At 35.1% G+C, this 18,809-nt stretch overlaps 6 protein-coding genes and 1 pseudogene across 12 annotated transcripts; 2 read left to right on the forward strand and 5 right to left on the reverse strand.

Annotated features, from left to right (window-relative positions):
• Positions 1 to 74: 74 nt before the first annotated feature.
• Positions 75 to 2,858, forward strand: LOC104743135 (protein CPR-5). Of its 2 annotated transcripts, XM_087474543.1 has the most exons (5): positions 154 to 612; positions 859 to 1,088; positions 1,212 to 1,268; positions 1,369 to 1,404; positions 1,489 to 2,858. In XM_087474543.1, exons 3-5 carry the CDS (start codon positions 1,266 to 1,268, stop codon positions 2,686 to 2,688), a joined length of 1,239 nt encoding a protein of 412 aa, XP_087330669.1. In that variant the 5' UTR covers positions 154 to 612; positions 859 to 1,088; positions 1,212 to 1,265; the 3' UTR covers positions 2,689 to 2,858. The 2 variants fall into 2 exon arrangements, with proteins under 2 accessions (XP_010462552.2, XP_087330669.1); XM_010464250.3 differs by lacking the exon at positions 859 to 1,088 and having other exon boundaries at positions 75 to 612.
• A 382-nt stretch (positions 2,859 to 3,240) lies between these two features.
• Positions 3,241 to 4,465, forward strand: LOC104743185 (E3 ubiquitin-protein ligase CIP8). Its single transcript, XM_010464299.3, has one exon. The coding sequence runs from the start codon at positions 3,241 to 3,243 to the stop codon at positions 4,243 to 4,245; it is 1,005 nt and encodes a 334-aa protein (XP_010462601.1). The 3' UTR covers positions 4,246 to 4,465.
• On the reverse strand, positions 4,297 to 7,950 carry LOC104743155 (protein HEAT INTOLERANT 4-like). 3 transcript variants are annotated; one of them, XM_087474549.1, is made up of 15 exons: positions 7,839 to 7,950; positions 7,030 to 7,627; positions 6,715 to 6,753; positions 6,567 to 6,620; positions 6,407 to 6,470; positions 6,187 to 6,245; positions 5,925 to 6,049; positions 5,763 to 5,822; positions 5,461 to 5,519; positions 5,252 to 5,328; positions 5,128 to 5,166; positions 4,998 to 5,060; positions 4,864 to 4,911; positions 4,654 to 4,785; positions 4,297 to 4,573 (listed from the first exon to the last, which is right to left on the reverse strand). In XM_087474549.1, the coding sequence occupies exons 2-15, from the start codon at positions 7,609 to 7,611 to the stop codon at positions 4,526 to 4,528; spliced, it is 1,449 nt and encodes a 482-aa protein (XP_087330675.1). In that variant the 5' UTR covers positions 7,612 to 7,627; positions 7,839 to 7,950; the 3' UTR covers positions 4,297 to 4,525. The 3 variants fall into 3 exon arrangements, with proteins under 3 accessions (XP_087330675.1, XP_010462586.2, XP_087330676.1); XM_010464284.3 differs by having other exon boundaries at positions 7,030 to 7,900; XM_087474550.1 differs by having other exon boundaries at positions 5,925 to 6,019; positions 7,030 to 7,855.
• A 584-nt stretch (positions 7,951 to 8,534) lies between these two features.
• LOC104743145 (uncharacterized) lies at positions 8,535 to 9,054 on the reverse strand. Its single transcript, XM_010464261.3, has one exon. The coding sequence runs from the start codon at positions 8,957 to 8,959 to the stop codon at positions 8,690 to 8,692; it is 270 nt and encodes an 89-aa protein (XP_010462563.1). The 5' UTR covers positions 8,960 to 9,054; the 3' UTR covers positions 8,535 to 8,689.
• Positions 9,055 to 10,759: 1,705 nt separating this feature from the next.
• Positions 10,760 to 11,893, reverse strand: LOC104743193 (precursor of elicitor peptide 1). The gene is made up of 2 exons (XM_010464305.3): positions 11,439 to 11,893; positions 10,760 to 11,038 (listed from the first exon to the last, which is right to left on the reverse strand). The coding sequence occupies exons 1-2, from the start codon at positions 11,586 to 11,588 to the stop codon at positions 10,880 to 10,882; spliced, it is 309 nt and encodes a 102-aa protein (XP_010462607.1). The 5' UTR covers positions 11,589 to 11,893; the 3' UTR covers positions 10,760 to 10,879.
• A 2,183-nt stretch (positions 11,894 to 14,076) lies between these two features.
• LOC109124890 (elicitor peptide 2-like) lies at positions 14,077 to 15,311 on the reverse strand (annotated as a pseudogene). The gene is made up of 2 exons (XR_015572115.1): positions 15,068 to 15,311; positions 14,077 to 14,610 (listed from the first exon to the last, which is right to left on the reverse strand). The product of XR_015572115.1 is annotated as an elicitor peptide 2-like (transcript).
• A 1,081-nt stretch (positions 15,312 to 16,392) lies between these two features.
• Positions 16,393 to 18,661, reverse strand: LOC104743211 (uncharacterized). Of its 3 annotated transcripts, none has more exons than XM_019238698.2 (6): positions 18,267 to 18,661; positions 18,089 to 18,149; positions 17,861 to 17,973; positions 17,133 to 17,178; positions 16,788 to 16,973; positions 16,393 to 16,705 (listed from the first exon to the last, which is right to left on the reverse strand). In XM_019238698.2, exons 2-6 carry the CDS (start codon positions 18,117 to 18,119, stop codon positions 16,536 to 16,538), a joined length of 546 nt encoding a protein of 181 aa, XP_019094243.1. In that variant the 5' UTR covers positions 18,120 to 18,149; positions 18,267 to 18,661; the 3' UTR covers positions 16,393 to 16,535. The 3 variants fall into 3 exon arrangements, with proteins under 3 accessions (XP_019094243.1, XP_087330846.1, XP_087330851.1); XM_087474720.1 differs by having other exon boundaries at positions 17,133 to 17,198; XM_087474725.1 differs by lacking the exon at positions 17,133 to 17,178.
• Between the last annotated feature and the right edge of the window lie 148 nt (positions 18,662 to 18,809).

Consider the following 18,809-nt stretch of genomic DNA (forward strand, 5'->3'; position numbering starts at 1 on the left):
ATCAATTTTTTAGATTTTTTGGTCAAGTGTTTTTTTTTATCTATATAAAGATAATTAAAACACACATATTTTAAAATTCAAAAGTTATATTCCCAAAAAAAAAAAAAAAAAATTCACTAAAGAGTAAAGACACGAAGAGGCCAAAGTCTTTGCAAGTTAAAGTACTTTTTGTCAAAGTTGTAAAATTGACCCCAAAACTTATGTGCATAGCCTATGGAAGCCCTCGTCCTCCTCTCTTCATCTTCGCCGGAACCCCAAAATCCCATCACCGATCCGGCGAATTCGGAATCAGATCATAAATCGGACGAAGAAGTCAAAGGTGAGACGATAATGAAGAAGAAGAAGAAGAAGAAGACGAAGCAATCAGATTCGGAAAAGAGAAGGCTAAAGGGAAAGAAGAAAGAGATGAACAACGACGAAGCTTCTTCTTCCTCTTGTTCTATATCTTCTAGTTCCAATTCCAATTCTACTCGAAGGGTTTCGAGGGTGGTTGCTCATAGATTACGAAACCCTACGGTGCGTTTAGGCATGTCTCGACGAACCGTTGCTGAACGACAAGCTGAAGCCTTGGCTTTTCCTCTTGGGATGTCATTTGCTGCTTTAGCTAATCTGGTTCGCTCCATTCCCTCAAACTTTCTCTCTCTCTCTTTATTGCATCAGATTAGCTGTTTTAATACGGAATTGGCTTTTGAATTTATCATTTTCTGTTCATATCTCTATAGTTGACCAATGTTAGCGTGTAATTTAGGTTTTGATGTGCTTTAAAGTTTTAATCTTTAGGGAGTCTTTCAATTTAGGTTTTGTTTGATTCAAAACTGGAAACTGATGAGAGGATCTTCTGTTCAAATCTGAATTCAGAGACAACAGGATTTGAAATCTCTGTATTTCTTCTCAGTACTTGAATTGAATTCACACCCTGAATCGAAGATAGGATCGATCTTCTCCTCAAAAAATCTGAAGTTCTTCTTGAGGGTTTATAATCAAGCTTCAAATGTAGCAATTACCTGAATCTACTGTGGCACAGTTATATTGTCTTGTCTCTCACTTGTCTTAAAGCTTGAGCCTTTCTACAAGTATTTGTAGCTCTGGTTGTGATCTCACTAAATTTCATCATGTCTTTTATATTGCTGGTTAGCTACTTTAGCCACAAAAGTCATTGACTTGCATTGTTCTCTAGTTTTTACTGTTTTCTCTGTTTTCTTGTTCTCTAGGTTCTTCAAAGAAAGAACGCCGCTGGTCAGAATGTTTTTGTTGATGATCTTGCTATGGTAACTTAATATGGATTTTCAAATGATTTCTTCTCGCTTTCTATTTAATCCTCATTCTGGTAGTGATCTACGAATTATTTCATTTGATTATGCTCTGCAGATCTCTGCTAGAGCTGCCACAGAAACAGTAGCCAGTGTAAGCTAAACCCCCCTCCCCTCTATTTTTTCTCATTCTTGAATTTTTTTTAAGACTTTCTAATTCATAATGATGTGATTACAGGTTTATGGTTATAAGCTTGGTTCCTTTGCGACTACCTTTGAGAAATCATTCAACCATACACTAAGGATTCTTAAAGTGACCAATGAATCTGCAAATCCGCGTCAGTTAAACAATGATGATGTTGGGAGATGTAATTTAGACTGTTCTATAATAGACGAATACTCGGACACGGAGCTATCTGCAAAAGAAACTTCACCTGCTACGTCTGTCTATGAAGTGATACAAGGCAGTGCAATAGCAACCACTTCGATGAATGAGCTTGTCCTGCGCGAACCGTCTCGGCAACTCTCTTGTCTCCCTCCTTCTACTGCAGTGGTAAGGTGTTTAGCAGAAGCAAACGACCTACAGAGAGAAGCGAATAGTCTTAAGAAGATAGGACTAACCTATAAAAAGATGGAGCTAGGAATAAATTACGAATCAAACACTCTGCAGAAATCGCAGCTAGAGGTGGATGTTTCGAAAGCTGCATTCAGAGAAGAGAAATTCAAAACCAAATTAGAAGATACAAGAAAAGCAGAGATGGTCAGAAGAGTCATGGATTGGCTCGGTGTAAGTGTCTTCAGCATGTGGGTTTCTATGTTAACTGGTGCTTACAATTTTTCACTAAAGAGAATCGAAGACGCTACCGCAGCATGTGAGCCATCCGAGGAGACAAGTTCGTCGTGGTGGGTTCCTAAACATGTTTCAACGTTAAACTCAGAGTTCAACACAATGATCTGCCGGATTCGAGTTTGGGTGCAGTTCGTTTTCGGTTTGATAATGCTCTTGGTACTCTCATACTTCATAATGCAGCGGTCATCAGGTAGGACGCAAGCAATGCCGATTTCGTTTATCGTTATCGTCCTTGGTGTTTTCTGCGGTCTACCGGTAAAGGTTTGTGTGGACATTATAGGTGGTGACGGCAAACTATGGCTAATGTTTTGGGAAGTGTTTTGCCTCTTCCACTTGTTTGCAAATGTCTTCACGTTGACGTTGTATGGTCTAATGTACGGACCTATAATAAACGTGACTCAAGTGACCAAGTCGAGCCGTTTTAAAACACTGTTTCCATATTGGGCGAGGCGCAGTGTCTTGTATGTGGTGTTTATATTTGTTCTTCCAGCCATCACTGGTCTTTTGCCATTTGCTACCTTTGGTGAATGGAGAGACTTGGCTATGGATAACTTTTTTGATGGGTCAGCTTCTGATCCCAAGGTTTGAGACAAAGAGTCAAGTCTCCTTTTGTATTGTAACTTATTGTAACCATTTCGGATTCATCTTTTCTTTTTTTGGGGGTTTTATGTTGTCTTTATTTATATGGGTGCTGTTGAAAACAATTGTATGGCTGGGTTTGTTACAAAGTTATATATTTGAGCTATATTTGAATGTAACTCTCTTGTCAAAAGAAATGTTTTCTTTCTGTATGATAAGGACAGAGGATTAAGAGTCTTATGGTCTTTAAACACTTACCTCTTTAGAATATTCAAATCCAGGTATTTTGGATATCGAATTGGATATGATCAGTTAGTTTTTGACAGCAATTGTACAGTTTGATTAAATTGTAAGTATTATGATGTGATAAAAAAAAAAAAAAAATAAAGATTATAATATTGTGGGTGGGTCAAGTGGGTAATGAGTATGATGTACTATAATGTCTTTGTGAGAATTAGATAATATACAGAGACCTCTTTTATTTTTTCTCCATCCACTTCATCGGCTTATCGGATCCGAATCCGGACCCGAAAGCCTAATAAACCCGACGGGAATAACAAGATGTCCGATGCTCCGTCGTCTTCTCCGGATGCCACGGCTTCGTACTGGTGCTACCACTGCAACAAACGCGTCCTCGTAGAAACCTTAGATGACTTGGTCGTGTGCTGCGAATGTGACAAAGGTTTCGTCGAGTCAATTCAACCAGTGTACACATCGCCGGCGCCACCGCCACCGCAGCCACTTTCCCCAGATCTGACTGTTGAAGACTCAAGTATTGGCTCGCATTTCCTCCAGATGCTCCGTTTGTTAGCCCACGCGCCTTCGCAGCGCTCGCCACCACCACACCTTGATGTTTTATCTTACGATGATGATTTCTTCAGATTGGAGCTTAATCGTGGTAACGAAATCGATGATGACGAGGACGAAGATGAAGATGAAGAAGAGGAGGAGGAGGAAGAGAATCTAACCGTCAACGAAGAAGAAGAAGAAGAAGATGAGGAAGAGGAAGAAGATGATCTGAGGAGGAGAAATCGATTCCCTCTTACAACGACGCGATCAAGAACCGGTCGAAACAGAATTCTCGATTGGGCTGAGATTTTAATGGGAATTGAAGACAATTCCATTGAGTTCCGTATGGAATCAGATCGATATACAGGTAATCCAGCTGATTACATCGACGATGCAGCCGGATACGAAGCTTTGCTTCAGAACTTAGCAGAAGGCGACGGTGGTGGAAGGAGAGGCGCACCACCGGCTGCTAAATCGGCTATAGAAGCGTTGGAGACTTTCGAGGTTAGTTCTTCTGAGGGAGATATGGTCATGGTTTGTGCTGTGTGTAAAGATGGAATGGTGATGGGAGAAACTGGTAAGAAGCTACCTTGTGGGCATTGTTACCATGGAGATTGTATTGTGCCGTGGTTAGGGACAAGGAACTCATGTCCTGTCTGTAGATTCCAGCTTGAAACTGATGATGCTGAGTATGAGGAAGAGAGGAAGAAAAGAACCTCTACTACCTTGACTGATTCTGCTGCTGCTTCTTCTTCTTCTTCGGGTTCTCGTATCTAAATGTGGAGGAAGGTCTCTCTATTTGTTGTCCCGTTCCTTATGTTGTTACTCTTTAGATTAAAAACTTCTTTGCTTAGTCTGTCTCAAACACTGTTTGGTTGGTTGCGTCAAAAAAAATTGAGAAAAACAGGGAAACAAAAAAAAAATCCGGCTCTAAAAGACATTGTATCAGTTTGTTGTTGTATCTTTGGCCTAAACCATCCCAAAGTGGTTTCTTTGATTTTCAGTTGTTCATAATGTTTGCCGAAACCAAAAAGCTTCCTGAGTTTTGGAGAAATGATTATAGGACTTCGTGAGCCTTCCCGAAGTACCTGTTTATGAGTGGGGACTGCACAAAGAAGTTAAAGATGTCAGATTTAGGCTAATGTTCAAAGTTCATTGACAACAAAAGTTGTATCTGTGTTGTACCTTCTCAATTCCTGCAACGTCCGGTGTGTCTGGTGAAGGCAATGGATAGAACTTGTACAACTTCATTTCTTCATAGGCTTTTTTGGTTTCTGCGCTCAGTCCTTCCTTTGCATTCTCTCGCGCTTGCTGTGCCTGCCAATTGTAGAATTCATTGTTAAGTATATATATTTACATGTGCGGCTCTGTTGCAGAAGGTAAGGAACATAATACCTCTTCATAAGCTGTCTTAGCTTTGTCACTCTCCACTTTGACAAATTCCTAAATAATGAAATATATGGGTGAGTGATTTTAGAGAGAACCATCAAATCAATTTGTCAAATCAGATCCAGCTCTAGCTTGGTTACCTCGAACTCATCCTTTTGTTCCGGGAGTAATGTCTCCTCCTTGATCAGATTGTCGGTGAATTCCTGAAATAAACTGAGATGAGCAAGTAATTCAAGTAAGTTGTAGTATTGGAAAAGTCAGATACTGCACCTCAATTTCGCTATTCACCCAGTCATATTCACATGCAACCTGCACCATAGAGAAGTAAGTTTGATTCAATATGAAACTAACAAATTGTATTGTTGAACCATTAGGGAAGAGAAAACTAACTTACTGGTGGCTCAGAAGGGAACATTATTTGAACCACAGTGCTTTGCTCAGATTCATCTACCTTATATGGGTTGTTGATGTCTGCAAATCAAATTAAAACAGTAATATTTAGAGTTTGATGTCTAAGGGAAACATTTTTCAAGCAAATGAAGCCATAGTACTGAGAATCTATCATCTACAATAAACCAGCTAAGCATCAAAATATAAGCTCACAAGGAAGGCAGTAGTTGAATTTTTTAACACGATCGTCCTTCAAATGTTTGAGAGCAGATCTGCAAAGGATATAAACAAAGCTAGACTGAATACACCGAGTTAAGCACTCTAAGTTGCGGAATTTGAATGAAAGTAAGCGAAGGATGGAAAGTGTTGCATAATACTTTCTGATAAAGCTATCTGCTTCAAAACCATAAGTAATGTAATTCTTAATCCTCTACAAAGCAAATGAACAGATCACGTCTTCTATGACTTTCATGGTAACAAGACATTGAGAGAAAAGGATACCACATAATATTTACCTTCTCTGAGTACACCCCAAGATGTAAATTTGAAAGTTCATTCTATCAACTTGTCTATCCCTGCAGAAGAACAAAATCAGATGATATTAGCAACAGCGCTCATAAACATCATAAGTAAGAGTAGTAACACACAAATGTGCAGATAATTATATGTCTATATACCTTTTTTCAAGTGGGATGTACGGAACCCAAGCCATTTTCATAGTTTTCATTGGAATGATTTCCCCAACCTCCCCTTGAACCGATGCAACTCCTATCTGATCAGAAGGGGGGATAGATGATTCAACCTTTAAATAGATAAGAAACAAAATTAATCATCAATATGATCTTGGTTTCCCAAGCAACCTAAATACACCAAATCACAATGCCGAGCATATTTTTTAAACGCCAGAGACATGATATAAAAAACGAAACCAAAGCTTACACAAACGACAGCAGGAACAAGGACATCCTTGGTTTCATCTTTGTAAGGGAGTGATTGAGCTGCAATGATAAGATAGAGGAAATCAAAAGGGGAAGAGAGAGATGCACAATGCAGTACCAGATGGATTTTCAAGGAAATCAGTCGAAACTTAAGTAATCAGTGCCAATGTAATTAACAGAAACAAATAGTGCCAATGTAAAGAGGAAAAGAAATAAGTTACACTCAGTGCAGCCGAACACATAGACTTTCTTCCCATAGAGCTTTCCACCTTCCTCCAGAGCTTCCTGTCATACAAAGCAAAGAGTACCACTTAAAGATACTAAATGAACCATAAATTTGCTAACAATGGGCAATGAAACAGTATGACAGAAGCCACTTACTTCGAGATTTGTAAAATCCCAGTTGAATTCATCTAGTGACTCCATCTGGTCCCACTGTATTCACAATTTACAAAGCATAAGCCACAAATACAATAGTTTTAATCATGAAGATGAAAAAACCTCCAAAGGCAATGTTGCTGCCAAATACCTCCGTTCCCACTGGGAATGCAGCCTTCCATAAATCCTCCTGTAACACACAACAAACATGAAAGTAGTACATGAGAGCCAGAGGTATGGGAAAAAACCAAAACAAGGTAACATCACACCAATCTTGTGGAAAATTTAAATCCAATGAGTGACACATACTGTATGCGTTTTCTATATCTATCTTCTTAATCGTTAAACCAGAGACACAAACCCTTAACGTTTCTCATCGAATCAAACTCAAAGATCTTAAAGCCAAATACGTGAAAAACCAGTAAATCAAAACCAGAGTGATGAGTCTCTAAAGGAAATAGCATACCAGATTACGCTTCTCCATGAAGTACTCAGGCTCATCTTCTTGCGTCTTGGTTGCTTTGGCTCGCTTGGCTTTCGGAGTCGTTTTCTTCTCCGGTGTCATCTTTGAGCCTCTCTTACGCTTACCACGACGAAGCGGTTGCGGTTGGGAAGAAGAAGCACCTTTCGCCTTCTCCTTTTGCGTAGCGGAATCAGGTTTGGCTTCTTCTATCTCCTCATCCTGATCCTCTTTCGCTTCTTCTTCGTTATCTCCCTCCTCCGCAGCAGGCTTAGATTCAACCTTCGCCGCTTCCTCCTGCTGATCCTCTTTCGCCTCTTCTTCGTTATCCCCTTCCTCCGCAGGCTTAGATTCAACCTTTTCCGCTTCCTCCTGCTGATCCTCTTTCGCCTCTTCTTTGTTATCTCCCTCCTTCTCAGGCTCCAGAGCTTCCGTTTCCTCTGTCTCCTGCGTCGAGGTCTGAGTAGGCTGAGTCTCCTGCGTCGAGGTCTCTACCACCGCATCAACGTTCTTCTTACTCGCCGACGAAGTGGAACCAGCTTTACGGCCTCCTCGCGAACCTCCTTTCTTCTTCGTTCCCTTCCTCATTCTCGAGTGTAACTAACTAAATCCAAAACAAAATCCAAAAGAAAAAAAAACAACAGAGATATCAGCGCGAAGAGGCGAATGTGAATCTTCAGCTTTCGCAAGAAGAAGAGAGAAGTCGAGAAAAAGAAAAAAAGCAAGCTAGGGTTTAATGGCGGTTAGGATCGAGGATTTTCGAAAATCAAAGAAAAGAGGAAGAAGACGAAGAGGTTGTTTTTTTGGGAGTGTACCTTTCTCTCTCCCTTCCTTTTTCTTTCGTCCTTTCTTGCGTGATTTTAACGTCCCCACACCCCTACTACTGAAGAAGGTATTAAAAGAGTTTGTTATATTATTTTTTTCTTTTTTTTTCCCAAAGAAAAAAATGGAAACAATTAACGCGGGGCTTACAAAAGACTAATCGTAATTATGTGAACCAACGTCAAAATTATGACGTGTGTATATAGCTGACGTGTTCTCCATCCCACGGCCAGATTTTATCGTTTGTTGTGTATGACGAATACGGAAATTACAAAAAAAAAGAGAAAAACTGTTTTGTATTTTGAATAAATGGGAAATTCATAAACAATTCATTGCCATCCAGCTCATAATTTGTGTGTAAATAAATGTTCTAATTTGCACCATTAATAAATTAAGCACTTGTAATGAATGAAATAATGAATGAAAGATAATCTCCAAAACCGGGATACAATGAGTATAACCGGAGAATAAAAGGATTACTGGCGGATGTCGTCATCACGTCACAGTTATTGATGGAACAACTGTGATGTTTTTAATTTTTTCATCTGACACTATTAATGGGCCAATAGTTTACCATTACATACCCTTAATGGATCTAAGAAATTAGGCCCAAACAGGTTGAACTTGAACCTGCATTAACGTGAGTATTACGCGATGACAGATCAGTGGTTGTGCAAAATAAACTTGTGTTAATCAAAACTCCATCTTTATTAAACGAATTCACATTCAAAAAAATAACTGACTATATAAATTAAAAAAGTTTAGTAGTATATTACAGCTGCTAAGTCTGTATACATATGCATTTGTTTTGTTCGTTGGTCTCTCTGTTGTATATATGAACCCCCTAATGGTGTTTTCCTCCGTTTCCTGTGCTTGGTGGAAGCTTGGGTCTCTTCTGCAACCGTCGAGTTGTGATTTCAACGGTGGTCATAGCATCTTCTTCCTCCTCCTTTGTAATTATACCGTCATCTTCCTCGCTGTGAGATGAAGAAGAAGAAGATGATCTTTCGAGACCGAGACACTTCAAGATAGGAATCGTTAGTGAAGATTGATCAAAGAACGTAAATGGGATCCAGTGAGAATCTTTTTCTTCCCCGTTTCTCATACTCTCCATTGTTGATGATCTCTTATATGCATTTCTTTTCTCTTTTTAATCTTTTTTTGAGAAAGAGATCAAGGGTTGATTAGTGGTTTAGGTTGATGATGGAACTTGGTAACGCAGTTGCGACTCCTTTTATAAGGATGGATTATTCATTTTGGGTTGTTGTGTGGTCAACTGTAAATGTGTGTTGACCGGGTCTATAATAAAGATAAACCGGTTTTGTTGTTAGGTGAACCACACACAGACTTTGGAAAAGTTGGTACCGGTTTATTCAAAACCGAGATGCTTATTTGACTGATAGCTGAAGTGAATAAAATAACAATTTTTGACTCTAGTAATCTCTACGTGGGCGCGGTCAAAATATAGCAGCAAGCAAATACGTGGAGGTCTTCTTGGTCAAAGTCCATTCCACGCTCTTTCTTTTTGGTTTTTGTTTGAATTTTAAGTTATTAAACAAATGTTAAATATGTTTAAGTTGTAATTCAAAGTATGATCTTTGATTATTTCAAACAATAAGCTAAAATCAACACATACAAAAATTCCTCTTTTTTTTTTTTTTTTTTAAAAAGACAAATGAAAGGGTCATGTAAATAACTAAAGAATTAAGTTTGAAAATGTTAATTTTGTACTAACGTTTTTTTTTAAATGCACACTTGTAAGTTGTATATCATTCCATCAACACATTAGAAATTTAGAATAATAATGAACATATATTCCTTTGGATTAATGCAACTCTTGTTTGGGTCGGCACTCGCGCACTGGCTTAAATACCTTTATTATATATGGTCATCACTATCGTACGTGGTCCCTTATAAATTGTACTCTTTCAAACTGGGAATGATTATCGTAGGTCTAGTTGTTACAAAGAGACCACCAAACTTTAAAATTGAACCCATACCTTGTTGTTGTAGGAATTATGATTTTTCTATGAGGTAAGACTTATCACCAATTATGGCCAGATAGCCAAATATGGCTTTATGAGTTTGTTTTCTTAATTATAAATATGAATTAGAGAGATGTCTAAAAGTCACCGTGAGGAATGTTAAAATTGTTTTATACTTATTTGAAAGTTAGTGTGTTGATTGCTGCTCCTCGTGCTCGTTGATTATGTATTTTATTAAATTATATATGATCATCATGCATTACTCATAGAGAGCACCCGTCAACTTTGTATTTTAATATTACTATCATTTCTATATAGTGCACGTTGTGAATTGCGCTAGGAAATAGCTAGGATTATCATCACTGCGTTTAAGGTTTTTTGTGTTATTTTATACATCTAGCTTTGGACAATACTGATAGTCGGATATGATTTAGAAACATATTTCTGATGAATACAAATAAATAAAGGGACTCGATGATCCTATAAATTAATCTGCAAAAATATGATATTAGCCGATTTTTTTTTTTTTTTTGTTGAAATCATTAGTTAGGTAGGTTAAACGTTTTTGGATCGTTTATTCATTTCGCAAGTATGAGTTTATACTAATTAATGTGAGGTAGCTAGGTAGGACGAAATAGCTGTTGACTGTTAATAAAATGAATCCAAATTTTATTAATTAGGTACGTCTTTAATGTTTAACATTGGACAGATATATTCGATAGAGATGGATAATAAATGTCTTCATTTAATATTGATACTGGTTATGTACTTATGATGGTTCATGGTTAAACCCAAATCATATCAAAACAACGACAATTAACGTACATAATGTATTGTGATTTTCTTTTCCGAGAAAAAAATCATCAATAAGACTTTGAAGAACGAAATGAAACTAGCTTTAATTGTTGTTGTGTGTCGGTAGAACAAGATTGTTAATACTACTAGTATATCAAAAATAAAAAGTAAATAGTGCAATGACAACGATATTAAAATTAAACTGATTATTGCTAAATAATAATTGAGCTAAACAATAGTATGTAATTGAAGTGCTAATGGTGTTGGCCACGACGGCCTGAGCTGACTTCTTCCTTCCCCTTTTTGTTAGCTTTGTTCTTCATGGCTCTACTTGTCACATCAACGCCGCGTTTCATGCCCCTAGACGTCACAACGACCTCCTCTTTCTCGGTGACATCCTCTTCTTCTTCCTCCTGCAAGTAGAAACACAAGTTTGGGTTCATACTTCATATATTATACTATTACTTAAAGCATGTTAAATAGGCAGCTTTGAACACCAACATATAACTAACTACTTACTCAAATCATATAATATCATCCAAACTAAATTTGATATTTTTAACAGGATTTACCTTAAAGTAAAAATAGTTAAATGCTTTGGTCTTAACTTAAAAATATTTGGAACTAAAATATAATTATACAAGCGCTCATTAGAAAATGTTACTTGCAAAATTTTTAACTTTTTTTATTTTGTTTAAAGAAGAGATTAAATGGTTTCCCCCTCTAATTTTTTTTTCATGCATAACCCACTTTGTAGTGGCATATATACACAGCAACCAGAAATTAGAAATCCCATATTTATCGAAAACATACCGGTTGGTTTGAAGTTCCCGGAGACGTCGACGGAGAATCTTGATGAGAAAGACCAAGGCATCTCAAGATAGCTTTGAGAGTTTGGTCAAGGCACTGAAGAGGAATCCATAGGTAAGTTGCTTCTTCACTTCGTCTATCTGATTTCTCCATTGAGATCTGGTAAGATGAATAAAATTTCTATTCAAGTCGGATTAAATTTGGTGAGAGGAGTGAAGCTGCTGTTTTTTAGATGTGGGTGTGATTGGGCAGCGAGCTCAGAGAGACAACTTTGCCTTTTTATAGTGGGCTAACTCGGTATTTGGTGTGACTCTTTTTATAAAAATACGTTCTCGTAAATCGTTACTTTTGAATATGAATAGAATAAAATATAAACCTTTTCTGAGTCTTTGATTAGTAAAAAATCAAGAAATAAAATAAATTAACGCATAATTATAATTGTTGTTATTAGTGAAGATAAGCATGTGGCTTTAGGCTTTAGGTAGCTTGATGACTCAGAGCAGAACATGCATTGGTGAAAGACACAATAGATCTCTCACCATATACAGATAGTATTATTATTTTTCTTATTTTTTTTATGTGTCCAATGGGTAAAGAAACTCATATAATATTATTATTTTTAATGTAATTTTGTATTTTTAATATAATTTCATTTGAAGACTTATTTTGTTATGTATTTTATCTCTAATTATTAAAATTTTTTTTGATAATCTAGACATATTAAATTACTTATTAAATAGATTTAGAGATTCTGGAGGATTAAAGATGATTTGTTTAGTTAAAAATACAGAAATCTAAATCTCATGGTTTTATGTAGTATTTGAAAGAATTTTACAATAAATCATATCAAATTCCCTAAAATCTTTCAAAATCTCAAATTTTCTAAATTCCATAATATTCTCCAAAATCATGGTTTCAATACACCCCCTTAATTTTATTAATTTCTTATATTTTATACCATTATCGTATGATAAAAATAATTATAAATACTAATATAGTTAGTTTCACAATACTAGTATATTTTCAACTTTCATAATTTGTTTAATCATACTAATATTTTTTATCTCTAATTATTAAAAAATATTATTGATAATCTAGACATATTAAATTACTTATTAAATAGATTTAGAGATTCTGAAAGAATTTTAGGTAGGTTTTGAAAGAATTTTACAATAAATCATATTAATTTCTCTAAAATCTATCAAAATCTCAAATTTCCTAAATCCCATAAAATCCTCCAAAATCATGGTTTTAATACACCTCATTTAAAGATTCGGAAGGATGTGTTTAGTTAAAAATACAGAATTCCAAATCTCATGGTTTTAGATAGGACTTGAAAGAATTTTACAATAAATCATATTAACTCTAAAATCTATCAAAATCTCAAATTTCCTAAATCTCATAAAATATTCGAAAATCATGGTTTCAATACACCCTCTTAAAGATTCGGGAGGATTTGAGATGATTTGTTTAGTTAAAAATACAGAAATATAAATCTCATGGTTTTATGTAGTATTTGAAAGAATTTTACAATAAATCATATCAAATTCCCTAAAATCTTTCAAAATCTCAAATTTTCTAAATTCCATAATATTCTCCAAAATCATGGTTTCAATACACCCCCTTAATTTTATTAATTTCTTATATTTTATACCATATATCGTATGATAAAAATAATTATAAATACTAATATAGTTAGTTTCACAATACTAGTATATTTTCAACTTTCATAATTTGTTTAATCATACTAATATTTTTTATTGTATTAACTATGACTAATTTAAAATAATATGAACATATAATTTAAAATTTTGCATAATGAAATTTGTTAAATAAATAATTTTCTTTTATGATTTATAAATAAAAAGTAACAACAAATAAATTAGTTAATTAAGATTTTAAGTTGTTATAGATTTAGTTTATTATAATAAAATTGAGCTACTTAAAAAAGTGATATATGTCATCATGTAAAATGATATTTTAGGTTTCTAGAAAATCAATTATCTCCTTTTAAAATTAAAATATTATAAATTTTTTCTTTCTCATTTATTTGTATTATGAGAAACTTCCTACTACCAATGCACATGATCTCAGCTTGTGATAACAACATACAGTATTGGAAAAACAGAGACGAAAACAGTTCACTCGTCGTCCTCAGATGACGAATTTTGGACTATATATATTGATTTTTTTTTTTAATATTTCCCCTAGTTTCTTCTGGTAAGTTTGGATCAAACTAAACTGTCGAATTTAAAATTGTTAATCGTAATATGATGTTCTGACGATTATATTATTTTTTTTTGCTTTATTTATTAATTGGCTTATTGCTACATCCAAAGCCACGAGGGAAATGTATATAGTAAACAAATGTAAAACTAAAGTGGCGTTTGGTTCTCGTGGTCGCCACTAGTGAGTTGTAAGAACTTTTGTTTTTAATACAAGAAATTTAGGCGTTTACTCGTGGAGACCAGCGATGACGTTTTTGCGTTGTAAGTTGATTGGTCTAACTAATTCAATAATGTTCTGTTAGAAATATAAATAAATAAATTTTGCCTTTTTCAAAAAAAAAAAAAAGAAATATAAATAAATTTTAGTTATGTTAAAGACATAACAACATATTAAAAAAAAAACTAGACAGAAATTATTAATTTGCTGGAAGCTACTATAATTAATAATCAGTACACAAGATACAAAATTACTATAGCCAAACAAAGTTTGGTAAAAACTGTCAAATGAAGTCGTTTATATATGCTTTGATCGAGAATGAATATGGCTTCAACCTTCAACAATTATTCCCGATTCAAACCTCAAAGCATATAGTTCTGGTCTGAGTTACACGTATGTTGGGTCAAATATTGTTGTCTTGAAAGAAAGAAAAGGAGGGAATAAAAATAAGCAAGGTACGACTTTGAACGCCACATTGGTATTAAACTAGTGGATAAGTCTCTCTTGGGGCTTTTGATTCCAGGACTTCTTCTTAACCCCCAGAATTTTCTATTTGCTTTTTGTTCAACGCAGAAGTTTCTATTGCTGCGTTGAGTAGTTTATTAGTTTGGCCAGGACGACCTTTACTAGTGTTTTCTTTATCCTTTTTCTTTGCTCTGGCTTTCATGCGGCCTCTAGTCAACACAACGACACCATCGTCTTTCATGGCAACATCATCTTCTTCTTCCTCCTGTAGTTGCAGTTTGCAAACACACGTTTAGATACCCTTCATATATTCATTAACTACTTATAAGTTATAACAACATACTTTGGCACCTATTAAAACCCATAAAATATGATGTTTTCTGATTTGAATGTTATCATCGTCATGATCCAAACTAAATCAGACGTATTCTTTCTATAAATTAATCATTAACTAGGATTTGTTTTATTTTTAACATTTCAAAAATAAAATAGCTAAAAGATGGCCCAAACTAAAAAAAATAATTAAAACACACAAACGCTTCATAAAAAAAAATACGTCCAAAATTTTGGAATCTTTTTTAACATGTCAGATTTGAATAATTTTGTGTTCATTTAGTTATAAAACATTTTTTAAAACAACAGAACTAATTAGGGATAATAATAGCATATTAAACTGAAATTTTATCTGAGATATTCATAAATAATGTTTAAAGAAAGCTAACCGGTTGGTTTAAGGTCACCGGTTTTCTTCGCAGTCGGACAAAGAAGACCAAGACACTTAAAGATAGCTATGACAGTTTGGTCGAGAAACTGAATTGGAATCCATAGATAAGGTTCTTCTTCGCTTCGTCTGACTATTTTGTCCATCGAGATCCGATATATAGTATTGGTGAGAGGAGCAGATCAGCTATATAATTCTAGAGATGATGAGTTATTGAGCAGCTAGAGATCAGAGAGACAACTTTGTATCTATAAATGTGTGAAGAGAGACAACCTTGTATTATATTTTTATAGTGACTTAATTCACTCGGTAGTTGGAATGAGTCTTATAATACATTTTCTTAAAGACTTTGGTATATGATTTTAACAAAAAAAATAACCAAGTGGCTTTGGATGACTCTACTAGTTTGTCTGACTCTACAGGTTGACTGACTTGTGATATGTGTGTAGATCCACAACACTTTATGTCAACAAAGATACGTTCCCTTGTTCGAGAAAACGCGGTCGCGGAAGCCATCAAAGCGCCCGTTAAGTTGGTTTAATAGACTTAATTAAAATGATCAAATCAAAGAAAATGACAGAATTATAACATTAAAACATCGATCAGAAATACATCATTAGTCTCATCTTCAGATTTGCTTTATAAGCCAATTCCAAAGCCATGCTGAGCTTGCAGGTGCGTCTTTACTAAGACAACATTGTTGTAACCTGCATCCTGCAAACTTTGAATACAAGAGAGAGAATTTTCATCCAAGTGTTTAGAGAGCACGATCAAATTGGAATTTTCAGGACTGTCCACTGCCCACCGAAGAATGTCCACTAACATCTTATGATCTCTAGCATATCCATGCGCCTCAGCAACTATACATATCATCAACAAGGGAGATATCTAGATTGGATTTACGTAGTAAGATAAAGAGAGGACGAGGGATAATTAGGTAAAGGAGGAATTCATATTCACACTACGTACCTTCGGGTACGAAATTGAAACTGACTCCGGCAGCCTCATATCCATCTATCACTTCTTGTTTCGTGGTTTTAGTTTTCTCATCTTCAACGTCGTACAACCAGATTGACACAGAACCATTACAACAACCCTGTCGATCAAGACCTGATTTGATCATCCTAGAAACCCAACCAGGATCACATTCAGCAGCAGGGATTGGGAAATCCACCACGTCCCAGAACACGCCTGTGTTACCCTCTGCCACAACGAAAGAAATATCAATGCAAAATTTTAATGTGGCAGATCATAGTTTGAAATCAGATGAAATCTAATCAAATATATATAGACTCTTCGAGAGGCATAGCGAGATCTTACCAGAGTTTATATCGGCCCAAGCATCGGACACAACTGGTTTCACTTCGTATGGTACAGGAAATGATTCAAAATCAATGACTCAAAAACATCATTCTCATTCAGCCCCTCTAAAGGAGAACCTTGACAATTAACAAGTACGCTCCCAGGCTCTAAAAAGACAAGATTGAAACGGTTCCTATCCATAGGATCGGATGGACGAGCTGCTTCTCTTCTTTGATGCTTTCTGAGATTATAAACAAACTCGCTGGACGACTAGGACCGTACAGTGCCCAGAGAAGAAGTTGCTCTGTAATAAAGTGAACTCTCGCATGTTTGTTTCCTGGACGGAGGGACGTCTCATCATCACATGAAATGTTAAGTAAAAAAAAAAAAAAAGAGTAATATAAAAGAAAGCTACGTACCTTTGGGTACGTGAACAAAACGCATTGCAGCATGCCCAAAGACATATGTCAACTTATTAAACATCTCAGGACCTAGATATCCGTTTTCATATAGATCGGATGTGATCTTCTCATTAACCAATCGAGGATTTAGTTTCTCAAGGATTGACCAATCCTCCACGTCCCAGAACACCATGATCTGTCCCCCTGCCAAAACGGATCACGAAATAATTATTATTATTTAAAAAAAAAAAAAATCAGATACAAAATAGAAAAATCAGACCCCCAAAATATATATATATATATATATATATACATATATGTTGAATGAATAGAGACAATATAAACGAACAATTTCGATCTTACATTGGAATTTACTGGTGCTATCATCCATTGTGAAGTTTCTGAAAATCTTCGAGAAAATTAGAGACCCTGAGAGTTTTCTGAACTTATCGAGAATATTTAGGCCATAATCTTAGGTATAAAAAGATAGAAAAAAATTCAAACAGTAGAAGAACAAGGAGAGAAATGATCTTGAGCAAAATCTGATCTTGAGCATTGATCTTGATATTTTTCTCTCTTGCTCTCTCTTACTTTACTATAATATTATTATCTCATTATAATATTATTAAAATTATTTTAAGATCAGTTATGCCATTAAGGATGTCCTTAGAGACCCCCAATTTTGACACTTTATAAATTAGGGTTACATATTTATATATATATATATATATATCCTTTATCGTATAAAAGTATAAGTCTCTTGCTCAATAAAAACATGCCATATAGATTTTTTTTTTTATCATAATGTAAATAAATTAAAAACAAAAAAGCAAATTAATAAAACTGTCCATAATCTTTTAATTTTCCCTAAATTAATCGAGAAATTTTCTCTTTTTCTTTTCCCTAATTTCGTTCTTACATTGGAACTGGTGCTATCCATTGAAAATTTTTGCTGAAAAAATTAACGAAGACGCAACCGGATGATATGAGGAATTTTCTCAAGTTAATTATTACAATGTCATGAAGCCTAGATTCAATAAACTACTATGCTAGCTGGTTTTCCTTGGGACATTGGGACAGAAAGGAATTACCTTGAGCCAACGTCCCCAAGCCCATGTAGCCAGACAATAGTTGCTAGGTGCTTTCCCTTTGGGCTTTACCACATGAGTTTTCCCAAACTCAACTGCTCTTCTAAAATTTATTTCTGAGATGGTGTTGCAAATTGCAATTAAGAGTTTTCTTTAATATTTTTTTTTTCCATTCAAATTCACTCAAAAACGAAACAATAAGTAGCAAAAAGAAAAGAAGAATATACTAACCTGAAGCAACTGCAGCACCGGAGACACTCATACTGGAGGACAAGAATGCTGTGAACAAGCACTACGCAATTAAAAATAAAAGAAGCACAATAAGAAGGCAAGGGATTAACATTGTAAGACATACACATACGTTTGATGAACTCTCAAAGCCGAGAAAAAAGTAGAATGACACAGTTACCTTTAAGAGTTTCCCACTGGTATATATATGAATTAACTACATGGAGAGAAGCACATGGACTTTTTCATAAAACGTTCTGCAATATTGATTAATGAGAAAATTAGCTAGCCATCAAACAACAATCGAAAGTATAACCACAAAATGCCTTAGGTTTCGAAATAAATATATCTAGATCAGTATTTGGAATGAGTCTCTTATAATACAGTTTCTTAGAGACGTTAAAATATTATTTACTGAAAAAATAAACAAGTGGCTTTGAATGACTCTACTAGTGTGTATGACTATACGGGTTGACTGACTTGTAATATGTGAGTGTAGACGACACAACACAATTGTATAATAGTGTAACCGTATCTTTCTTCTGCTTTTGTCTTTTTTCTATAAACTAAATGAGCTACTTATAAAATGGTCGAGAAGGACACATAATTCTTTATTTAGATGATAGTAATTAAGTAGAAGATCTAATCTAGTGGATATTTTGTATAATCTTTAATGCAATAAATGTTTTCGATACTGATTTGGCCAGAAAAAATCGATATGAGC

This window comes from Camelina sativa, chromosome 2 (genome assembly GCF_030686135.1).
Source record: "Camelina sativa cultivar CO46 ecotype springtype chromosome 2, ASM3068613v1".
NCBI classification, from domain to species: Eukaryota; Viridiplantae; Streptophyta; class Magnoliopsida; order Brassicales; family Brassicaceae; genus Camelina; species Camelina sativa.